Below are 12,016 nucleotides of genomic sequence, written 5' to 3' on the forward strand. Positions count from 1 at the left end.
TACCACAAAAGAGATCTATTAGCAAAGTTGAAACCCAGAGAATTTAAGTTACTGTGTGAATATGAAATTGGTAAGGAACAAAGCAGACAATAATGGTGAGATGATTGATTGTTTTTTAGACTGGAGGAAACTGGCAGTCATGGGTCTCTCATGGGTTGGTGTTGGGTCAACTGCTCTTTGATGTATATTAGTGACCAAGACTTGGGTTTGCAGGATGTAATTTCAAAGTTTGCAGATGACTCGAAGCTTGAAAATGTGACAACAGTGTGAAGGACAGTAACAAACTTCTTAAGACATAGACTGATGAAATGTAATTTGGGAGTGTGAACTGATTTATTTTGCTAAGCATAAAAACTAAATGGTACAATTTTAAAATGGGTGCAGGAACTCATGTGGGATGTACATACTCATGCCTTTGAATGTGGCAGGGCAAGTTGCGAAGAGTATTAAAGTTTGTATTGGATCTTTGTAAATAGAGGCATAGAGTATGAAAGCAATGGAGTTACCCCAAGCCTTTATAAAACAGGATAGGTTCCAGATGGAGCATTGTTTCCAATTCTGGGCTTTAGGATGAAAGTCAAAGGTCTTTGGGAGGATGCAGAGAAGATTTGCTGGCATGGTATCAGGCATGAAAGATTTCAATTTTGTGGAGAGACTAGAAAAACTGGGATGGTTCTCCTTAGAACAGAGGGTTATAGGGAAATTTGACAGATGTTCAGGGAGTTTTGACAGAATAAATAAGAGCCTGTCTCTGGTGGCAGAGGATCAATAACCAGAAGACACTGATAGGTAATTGGCAAAATAACCAATGGTGACAACATAGAAACAATTTTTATGCGGTGACTTTTGAGTGACTTGAGTAAGCTCAGAAATTATACACTAGTAAAATTATAAAGGAGTAGAACAAAAACTTATACTTAAATATTTAAAAGCAGAAGAACTGGTTGTAAAAGCTATGAAGGGTAAGGGATTATATGTTTATAAATGATGGTGGAGTTCAAAACAAGATAATGCAAAATCTGTACAAATCATTTGTTAGGCATGAGATTGCCATGTTCAGTATTGAATATCCTCCTTAATGAAGGATGCCAAGACCATGCAGAGCATTTGGAGGAAATTTTATTTATCTGTTCATAGGATGTGGGTGTCACTGGCAAGGCCAGCATTTGTTGCCTACCTCAGATTGATCTGGAGAGCAGTTAAGAGTCAGCCATAATGCTGTGGGTCTGGAGTTGTATGTGGGCCAGACTGGATAAGGATGGCAGAGTTCCTTCTGAAATGACAGTGAACCAAATGGGTTTGTATGACATATAGGATGAGATGCTTTTTTTAAATGAGATACTGAATAAACTGAAGCTTTATAATTAAAAAAACCTTAAAATAAAGGGGTTCAAAATTGAGGGACTTTTAAGTCAAATTTAATTAACTGTTTCATTGGTTAGTGTGTTTTTTGAAAGAAAGACAAACTTAAGGTATTTATGAAAAGAATAAAGGGACATGTTGGAAATTGAAGGTTAAGACATTAAATATCCTACTAGGAACTGTGACTGAGACTATATTTAAATATGGACAAACATTTCAAAAAGAAAAAATGGCATGTATGGAACCAAGGGATGGGGGAATAAGACAAGTGCAAACATGGTGTGCTGAATGTGAAATTCTGTGACTTGAAGATAGTGGAAAGATTGCACCAAAGCATGAGGATGGGAATAAACTGGAGGTGAAAAGTGTAATAGGAATTGATGTAATTTATTTGTGGGAATGCTGTTGACGAATGACATGGAGTCAAAATAACGTTTTCTGATGTAGCATCGGTATTACTCAATTGTTACTCTGTACCTCAGTCTACACAGAACTACTGTAGTGTTGATTTTTCGTCAAAAACATGGAACAAACGTCAGCAAAGCAGCCTTCTAACATTTTTATTCTCTTGCTGGTTCATACGATATTTTTCATCTCTGAACCCAAACGCTGGAAAATCAAGTGTCTCTAGGACCCAGAGAAGGAGATTGGCAGATTTGTGGTTGGACGTATGACCGGTTGCGCATTAGGACCCGGAGAGGGAGCGAGGCTTTCAGTTCTGTTGTTTGACTGGATTGAAAATTCGCCATGAGTCTGTCGTTTTAGGCCTTGGCAGCGCGGTGTCAGTAGGATTGTTGTCACGTTTGATTGAGGGCGAAGAAAACACGCAAACCGTAAAGTGCAATTAGGTCTGTAAGAAATGAAGGGGAGTTTTAATGTTGCTTTGCGGCCCAAGAGCAGGCACTAACGGTGAAGGGTGTGAGTTGAATGTGTTGGTAGTGAGTGGTGTTTGACCCGACTCTGTCTGTCTATCTCATTGCAGCAAACCAAGATGGAGTACGAGTGGAAACCCGACGAGCAAGGGCTCCAGCAGATCCTGCAGCTACTGAAGGAATCGCAGTCTCCAGACACGGCTATCCAGAGATCGGTTCAGCAAGTATCCTTTTCAAAGCGGCCTGCCTGACTTATTTTTCCTAAAATCGCTCGTCGAAACGTGCTCGGCCAGGAAATGTTCCGTATTGTCGTGTTCGAGGCGAGAGGAGCAAGAACGAAGCAGTTAGGGGTCGCGCCTAAGGCGGAAAGGCCGAGGGAGACACTTTACCCCCTCTGGAAATGTCTCTTAATTTTTCTAAATTGAAATGTTCGTATGCGTCTTTTTTTAAAAAAAACTCTCCACTCTTCCATATTACGGATACAGTGCGCTACCGTCAGGCTGAACGTGAAGCCTGTGGCGTATGCAGTTTTACGGAACCTTTTTTCTTAAATGGTGCTTTAACACGAATGGCATGTTTAGCACACCATCGCCATGCGCCTCACGTTGTATAAATTGGTTGATGGGGGAGGTGAATATTGTAATACGCTGTTTAAATTACTGCGAGACCTTTATTCATTTCACTCAAATGATAGACTTGCGTCTGTTTTGCAGATCTGGCGATTTGATAAACGAACTTTTAATAGATTAAGTGGTGTTTTCGATTTGATTTCTATTTTATCTGGAAAACTGTGCCATGTTTTATTTCAAAGGTGCTCAATATTTGTAGTTCCTTAGTTGTGAAATATTTCCTTAGCCCTTTTTAAGAAACTGGAGCAACTTAATCAATATCCTGACTTCAATAACTACCTGATTTTTGTGTTGACAAAGTTAAAAACAGAAGGTAGGTGCATTTGGTGGTTTTGGACTCTAAATTTATAATCCCTGAATTTTGATTTACGATTTATAATGTGTCCACTTTCATGCTACCTAACCATCGCTTAGCCCATAATCCCTCTTCCGTGGTCATCTGGGCTGTGGGTCTTAACCCTTGATCAAGGTATCTTAATTTTGGAAAATACTTTGCATGTCTACAAGAAGTTTTTATTCAACCTTATTCATGGTTTACTAATACAAATTATGTTCAAAGTTGATCAGAGCTATAATCTACTGAAATTGAGTATCAAAATTTCTAAAGTTAAAACATCTAACACTGAATTCAATAGTAATTTATATTGAGGTATATCATTTTTTTATTTAACATCAGATCTGCAGTAAAGGACGGTAGTGGCTTAAATTAACCTGGGCCACTTCAGATTTTGGCATACTTGTTGTGGCTAGTCTGACTACAGTAACATTTTTGTATTCTAGTCTGCTCTCATAATGGCAGTGTCATATGATTTTACTTTTAATTCTGATCCAATAAAGGTCAGAGAGCCTATGTAGCTTGATATATATTGAAAGCTCTGCTAAAAGAAAACATCATCAGCTGAACTGTGCTCTTAAATGTTGAAGACATTTTTACACTTGATGTTACAATGTTTTACACTTGATGACCAAAGTGCCTGTGTGCTTTATACGTTAAAACTATACGTTGTTTGGAAGCAGGCATTTTGTGTTGACCTTAATGCTGGTGAATAGGGCAAATTGCTCAACGCTTACCATCCCATCTTTGTGGAATGAAATGTCATGATATGACATTTGAAGTAGTGGAAAACAAAAATCTGCTACCTCTGGCATTGTGAAACATGGTAATAGATGACTAAACAAATAGTTGTACAGATGTCGATTTTTAAAATATTTAAGAAAGAACTTGCCTTTCAAATCCTCTATTTATCTCAAAGTGCTTTACAACCAACAAACAACTGTTGAACTGTAGTCACTGTTTTGAGGCAAATGAAGCAGTTAAGTTGCACAGTTGTCAGTGAGACAGATAACACATTAACAAAAATAAAATACTGCGAATGTGGGAAATCTGAAATAACTACAGTATTGGATGCATTCAGCATCAGCCAGCATCTATGAAGAGATAGACGGGATTAATAAAGTTTAAAGTTTATTTATTAGTGTCACAAGTAGGTTTGCATTAACACTGCAATGAAGTTGCTGTGAAAATCCCCTAGTTGCCACACTCCTGTGCCTTTTCGGGTACACCTGAGGGAGAATTTAGCATGATCAATGCAGCTAACCACGTCTTTCAGACTGGGAGGAAACCGATGCAGACACGGGGAGAATGTGCAGACTCCACACAGACAGTGACTCAAGCCAGGAATCGAACCTGGAACTGTGTGGCAGCAGTGCTAACCACTGTGCCACCCTCATTTCAGGTCCATGAATTTTCATCAGAACTAGCTGATAACCAGTCATTTTGTAGTGGTGGTGTAGGTTAAAGTATTGACTAGGATATTTAAAAAACCTTTCTGGGCTCTTTTGCATTTGATTGTATGACAGTTTATGGAACTTTTTTTTAGTTCACTTGACTAACATTGACAAGTGTAGCACTTGCATTGCTTTTTAGATTTTTCTCATTGGTAGTACTATATTGCCATTTATATTAAAAGTGAAAAGTTAAACATTTGCATTACTTTCTGTTTTAAGTAATACACCACAGGTATTTCAGTTTCAGATACTTTTATTTGCTATTTTACCAGATGTCCTGGCTTTGAGAGAGTATGCGATTACATATTTTAATATAAATGCCAGTTGTAGAAATCAATCTAGTTTAATGTTTTTAAGTGTGCTTATGGTTTGTGTTGTGAAGTCCATCATTTTTAAAACTGTTTTCATAATCTTACAAACCTGTTCATCATTTAGGTTAATTGTTTCCGGTGCATATGTGTATTTGTTTTCCCGTTGGATATATTTGTCATTGACCAGTGGAAATATATCCAAAAATCTCCCGGTGCAGTGGCCATTATCCCCAAAGTAGCCTTAAAGTTGAGTGTTTGCATGACCTCTGGATTTCACAGCCATGCCGCTCACCGTTGATTGTTGTGAAATTGGAGAGGAATTTCCAAAGTTTTTTTGAATTGCTTGTCTAAGGAGGCGAGGGTGAGTGGAACAGGTGTGGGTGCACTATTGATTTATTGGCGTGTGCTTGATGGCTCTCGGCCCTTTCTCACTTTTATATGTCTGTGTTCACATGATGTTTCAGGTAAGGTTTCTGTAAGCATATTAGAAATGGAGACGCTAGCCTTATTCCTCCCCAGGGTACTGAGGCTAACTGTAGTTGTCCTGTTGAGATCTGCTACCCTGGAAGAGGTACCTTGGGGGAGAAGGTGGCATGTTGGCAGTGTCAGTGGACTAGGGACGTGAGTCCAAATCCCACCATAGCAGTTAATAAAATTTGGAATATAAAGCTAGTCTCGGTAATGCTGACCATGGCAACTATTGTTGGTTGTCATAAAAACCCATCTGGTTCACTAATGTCCATTAGGGAAAGAAATCTGTAATTGACTCTGCCCACTGAAAATCATAGAATCCCTATAGTGTAGATGGAGGCCGTTCTGCCCATCGAGTCTGCACTGACAACAGTCCCACCCTATCCCTGTAAATCCTCCTGACACTAACGGTCAATTTAGCATGGCCAATCAACTGAACCAGCATGTATTTTGGACTGTGGGAGAAAACTGTTGGAGCACCTGGAGGAAACCCATGCAGATACTGGAAGAACATGCAGACAACACAAGGCCGGAATTAAACCCGGTCCCTGGCACTGAGGCAGCAGTGCTAACCACCATGCTGCTCTAAAATGGCCTGGCAAGCCACTCAGTTCAAGGGCAGTTAGGGATGGGTAACAAGCGTTAGTCTTGCCAGTAACACACACATCCCTTGTGCAAATATTAAAAAATAGCAAACCAGTTACCTTTTTGCACTGTTAAGCTCAGCTGCTAACTTGATATACTTGCTTGACCAGCAGGCTTGCTGAAATTCGATTTTGAGAGCAGTTTGATTTGTAAAATGATTTAAAATGTCAATAGCATAAGCAGTTTCTGGTCATGTGATTCATTAATTTAGTCCACTCTAGGATATTTGTCTGCCAAGATGGTTTACTTGCAGATAGTTTTGGTTGATGTGAAGTCACTTGATACTGAATTTAAAGAAAAATACTGTGAAAAGAAATTATAAATAATGTGAGCACTTTTTTCATTTAACTTGAGAATCACCTGCCAGTGCTTTAATTATGGTTTAGCAGTATAGAGTTGACTTAAGATTAATGTTGATTGTTATATGACTGACTCAATTTTCTCATTGTCTGCCCTCATAATTTGTTCAAACTAGATTTCAGTGTTTTTACTGCAGGCATCCAGAAATGAAGGAAACCAGTGTTGTTTGATGCAAAATTTTAATTTTTAATGCAAAAGTTCTGTTAGTGAGATTTATGTTTTAGAGTGATGTGTTGGGTTGTAAGAATTGATATATATAGATAGTATACTGCTAAAGAGCCTTGAAAGCTTTGTTGTTGGCTGACAGACAGGTTTGCACTAAAAATGTCACAGATCCAAAATGTTAACTCTTGTTTCTCTCTCTACAGACACGGTTAGACCTGCTGAATATTTCCAGTATTTTCACTTTTATTTTAGATTTCCAGCTGCTTTTTAGACAAGTTTGTAATTTTTTTGGTAGTGTTACTAAGTGTTTGGCAATAATGTGAAAAATTTAGGTTTTCTTTGAGCTATCTCTAGCATTTGAATTACCAAGAATTTATATTTTAAAAACAATACTTGGAGAGTGAATGTTCCCTAATTTTGTTGAGTGGATTGTTCTTCAAATGCTTGCAACAGGAAATACCTTAATTCTTGCATGAATGGCAAAATATTATCTATATGGAGTCCAGTTCACTTTAAAGGCTGTCCTTGCCCATGTACCGAGCTCTACCTCTTTTTCTCCCAGGCTCCTAGGTTTTAAAAAACGTTTTAAAATGTGTTGCTAACTATTTTTCCCAAGTTGCACCAAAATAAAACTTGACTTCCATATTCAGGAAGTGATCAGCAGTGTACTTTGGGAGACTTAATAGATCGCCTGACAGTTCACCATTTTACAATTACAGTTTACAAATTATTTCAGTCCAAATGCCATTTTACAACACATTGAAGACGCTACCTTTTTAAAAATACTGGCATAAATTCTTGAAACTTGTAGGCTGATTTCTTGAGATAAATATGAAATACTGCGGATGCTGGAATCTGAAACAAAACAGAAAAATGCTGGAAAATCTCAGCAGGTCTGACAGCATCTGTGGAGAGAGAATAGAGCCAACGTTTCAAGTCTAGATGACCTTTTGTCAGAGCTCTGAGGTGAAGCTACTCCTGTATTCAGATTCTATTGTGATAAAGGCCAATGTACCATTAGTCTTCCTACTTGCTGGCTGCACCTGGTCGTTAGCCTTCAGTGACTTATTGACAAGAAATCCAGGTCCTTTTTTTTGTATGCATTTTCTAATCTCTTACCATTAAAGAAATATTCTGTGCATCTATTCCTGCCATCAAAGTGGATAACCTCACATTTTTACACATTAGATTCCATCTGCCATGTTCTTGCCTGCTCACCAAGTCTGTCCAAATCCTCTTGAAGCTGCTTTGTATCTTCCTCACAGTGCACATTCCCTCACCTAACTTTGTGTCATCTGTAAACTTGGAAATAATACATTTGCTCCCCATATCCAAATATTTGATAGATATTTTGAAGAGCTGGGGCCCAAGTACTGATTCCTGTGACATCCCACTTGTCTCAGCCTGCCAGTGTAAGAATGACCCATTTATTCATATGCACTGTTATCTGCCTGTTAACCAATCCAGCATCACCTCCTTTCCTATGTACTTTGATTTTGCTAACCAACCTGCTGTGGGGGACTTTATCAAAAGCCTTCAGAAAATCAATTCTGTTAGTAACATAAATAACATTTTCGACATGTTCATCAAACTTGATTACCTGTTCGTAAATCTGTGTTGACTTTGCCAAAGCAAATCATTATTATTCAAGTATCCATTGTTTGCATCTATATAACAGATTCTAGCATTTTCCCCATCACTGATGTAAGGCTAACAGGTCTATAGTTCCCTGTTTTCATTTGCTATCTTCCAATTAGGGAACCATTTCAGAATCTATAGAATTTTGGAAGATCAACTGTTACCTCTGCAGATCCATCTTTCAACCCTCTGGGATGCAGATCATCAGGTCTTGGGGCCATATTGATCTTCAGTCCCGTTAATTTATCTAGTATAAACTTGTTACTAATGCAAATTTACTTCAATTCCTCATTCTCCCTCATTCTTGTATCTTGGTGAAGACAGGCACAAAGTAATTTTGCTTCTCTGCCATTTCTTTATTCTCCATTATAAATTCTCCTGACTCTGCCTGTAATGGACCAACATTTGTTTTCGCTAAATGTTTCCTTTTTAGGTACATATAGAAGATTTTACAGTCTGCTTTTGCTAACATATTCTATTCTCCCTTTTATCAATTTCTTGGTCCTCCTTCAATGTATCTAAAACCCTATTTCTGGCAACTTCTATTGGCATTTTCTTTTAATTTTATACAATCCTTAACATCCTTTGTTAGCCATGATTGACTGACTTTGGGTTTTTGTGCCATAAAGAAATGTATAATTGCTGTAAACTATATAATTCTTTAAAGACTGTACAGTCATACTTTTTAATGTATTAACCCAATGCACCTCAGCCAATTTGCCCTTCATACTTTTATGTTTCCTTTGTTCAAATTTAACACCCTGACTTCAATTTCAACTACCTCACTCTCAAACATAATGTAAAATTCCATCATACTGTGATCATTCATCCAAAAAGGTTCTTTTACAACAATATTATTAATTAGCCCTTTTGTTTTTGCTATGTAATGCTAGATCTAAAATAACCTGTTCTGTAGTCAGTTCCTCAACATACTGCTCTAGAAAACCATCCCAAACACATCTTCCGTAGCATTGGTACTCATTAGGTTTAGAACAAAGAAAATTACAGCACAGGAACAGGCCCTTTGGCCCTCCAAGCCTGCACCTGCCTTTACGCAGTCTTTATACAGATTGAAGTCCCCATGATTACCTGTTAGGCCATGGACGATTTTTTAAAAAATGTATTGAAAATGCATCAAGACTTTAACTGCTTTGTTTGAGAACTGCAACATACATGAGTTTTGAAGAATTTTAATTTTTTTTCAGATTGTTGTTATAACTGTACAAAGGCTACAGTTTCACAAAGATTCTCAAATCAGTTCAAAACATATCCTGTACAGAAATTGGGAGGAAGATTCTGTGCCTTAACACTGACCAGCAGACCTCTGTTTAAAATATTCTAAACCTCCCCAGATTTCTTCTGGATAGAGTTTTCCATTTAGTGCAACACTCCATGCATCATTATTTCAATTAGCAGTTGGAAGAAAGATGGAAGATCATTATCATCGTCATAGAATCCTACAGAGCAGAAGGGATTCTTTCTAACCTAGAGTTGGGAATGTAAAATATTATAATTTGGGACTTTCCATCTCGAACCAATTGAACTATGATGTAAAGGACACATTCACTGTTGTAAACAAAAACATTTCTGGAAAGTTTTCTTTTGATTTGATTTATTATTGTCACATGTATTAATATACAGTGAAAAGTATTGTTTCTTGCATGCTATACAGACAAAGCATACCGTTCATAGAGAAGGAAAGGAGAGAGTGCAGAATGTAGTGTTACAGTCATAGCTAGGGTGTAGAGAAAGATCAACTTAATGCAAGATAGGTCCATTCAAAAGTTTGATGGCAGCAGTGAAGAAGCTGTTCTTGAGTCGGTTGATACGTAACCTCAGACTTTTGTATCTTTTTCCCTACGGAAGAAGGTGGAAAAGAGAATGGCCGGGGTGCGTGGGATCCTTAATTGTGGGATCCTTAATCCTTGGCTGCTTTGCCAAGGCAGTGGGAAGTGTAGACAGAGTCAATGGATGGGAGGCTGGGTTGCGTGATGGATTGGGCTACATTCACAACCTTTTGTAGTTTCTTGTAGTCTTAGGCAGAGCAGGAGCCATACCAAGCTGTGATACAACCAGAAAGAATGCTTTCTATGGCGAGAGTCGAAGCTGACATGCCAAATTTCCTTATTCTTCTGAGATAGTAGAGGTGTTGGTGAGCTTTCTTAATTATAGTGTCGACATGGGGGTACCAGGATAGGTTGTTGGTGATCTGGACACCTAAAAACTGGAAGCTCTCGACCCTTTCTACTTTGTTCCTATTGATGTAGACAGGGGCATGTTCCCCTCTACGCTTCCTGAAGTCGATGACAATCTCCTTTGTTTTGTTGACATTGAGGGAGAGATTATTGTTGCTGCACCAGTTCACCAGATTCTCTAACTCATTCCTGTACTCTGTCTCGTCATTGTTTGAAATCCGACCCACTACGGTGGTGTCATCAGCAAACTTGAAAATCAAGTTGGAGGGGAATTTGGCCACACAATCATGGGTGTATAAGTATAGTAGGGGGTTGGGATCACAGTCTTGTGGGGCACCGGTGCTGAGAATGATCGTGGAGGTGGTGTTGTTGCCTATCCTTACTGATTATGGTCTGTGGGTTAAGAAGTTCAGTATTCAGTCGCAGAGGGAGGAGCTGAGGCCCAGGCCATGGAGTTTGGAGATGAGTTTCGTAGGAATAATGGTGTTGAAGGCTGAGCATTAGTCAATAAATAATTCTTCATGAGGCAAGTGCAGCAACTTCATAGCATTCAATGTGTCTGAATAGAGAACCAGACAGCAGTTCATATTTTCGCTCAGACAGCAGTTCATATTTTCGCTCAGACAGCAACCTCTGTATTTTTGTGTTTTAACTGCTCACATACGGCTGGTAGAAGTTGCTGTCCGATTTTGATGGAAACAGTAGCTTTTAGGTTCACGACAGGAAAATCCAGCTCAGTGTTGATTAAAACAGTGTAAATATTAGCTTCTGATGCAAAGCAATAGTTTTTTCAAAAGATATTGGGGAAAGTGGTGGAAAAAGAGATGTCAGTTACTTGAAGCTAATCTGCAGTTTAATGTTGCTTATCACATGCCATTTGCCAAGTGTCCTGACTGGGAAAAATGTTAAAATCTGTGTGACTTTAAAATTATATTTAACATCTGACTTTTTAGTGTAAAAAGAATTGCTTTACCTTAAAACAATGCCTTGTGTGTTACGTAATCTTAAGCTCATTTTTTAAAACATCTTTGGAGATTCACTAAGTCCATATCTCCCCATCCTATTGAAACTTGAGACATAAGCTAATAACTTCGCATTTTTCTGGGGAAGCGTAATACAAAGGTAAGATTTAAAATTCTCAAGAACAGAACATACCTAAGGTGGGCCGGAATCTTTTGGTTGTCTACTTGCAAACAAAGGCAGGCCTGAATAGCAACTAATTTTCGAAAACACTTAGGCCGCTATTTGCTTGCATTTTTAGACCCGTGAGGATAAGGAAAAAGGCTGCAGGTAGATGGCTAGAATACTAATGATGGTATTTCTTTATTCTTTCGTGGGATTTCATGGCAAGGCAGGCATTTGATACCCACCTGTAATTGCTCTTGAACTGAGTGGTTTGCAAGCTCATTTCAGAGGCGAGTTAACAGTCAACCACATTACTGAGAGTCTGGATTTGCGTGTAGGCCAGGACAGGAAAGAAAGGACATTAGTGAACCAGATGGGATTTTATAGCAATCAACAATGGTTTTATGGTCACAATTACTAGGATTAGCTTTTATAAATTCCAGATTGAATTCAGT

At 38.4% G+C, this 12,016-nt stretch overlaps 1 protein-coding gene across 1 annotated transcript in view; it reads left to right on the top strand.

The window, feature by feature from the left end:
- Positions 1-2,057: 2,057 nt before the first annotated feature.
- Positions 2,058-12,016, top strand: part of tnpo1 (transportin 1) — a 120,872-nt gene continuing 110,913 nt past the window's right edge. The window contains exons 1-3 of the mRNA XM_078214894.1: positions 2,058-2,210; positions 2,345-2,458; positions 3,101-3,176. Coding sequence (XP_078071020.1) covers positions 2,354-2,458; positions 3,101-3,176 — 181 coding nt within the window. The 5' untranslated portion in view covers positions 2,058-2,210; positions 2,345-2,353. The remainder of the gene's footprint in view (positions 2,211-2,344; positions 2,459-3,100; positions 3,177-12,016) is intronic.

This window comes from Mustelus asterias, chromosome 6, assembly GCF_964213995.1.
Source record: "Mustelus asterias chromosome 6, sMusAst1.hap1.1, whole genome shotgun sequence".
NCBI classification, from domain to species: domain Eukaryota; kingdom Metazoa; phylum Chordata; class Chondrichthyes; order Carcharhiniformes; family Triakidae; genus Mustelus; species Mustelus asterias.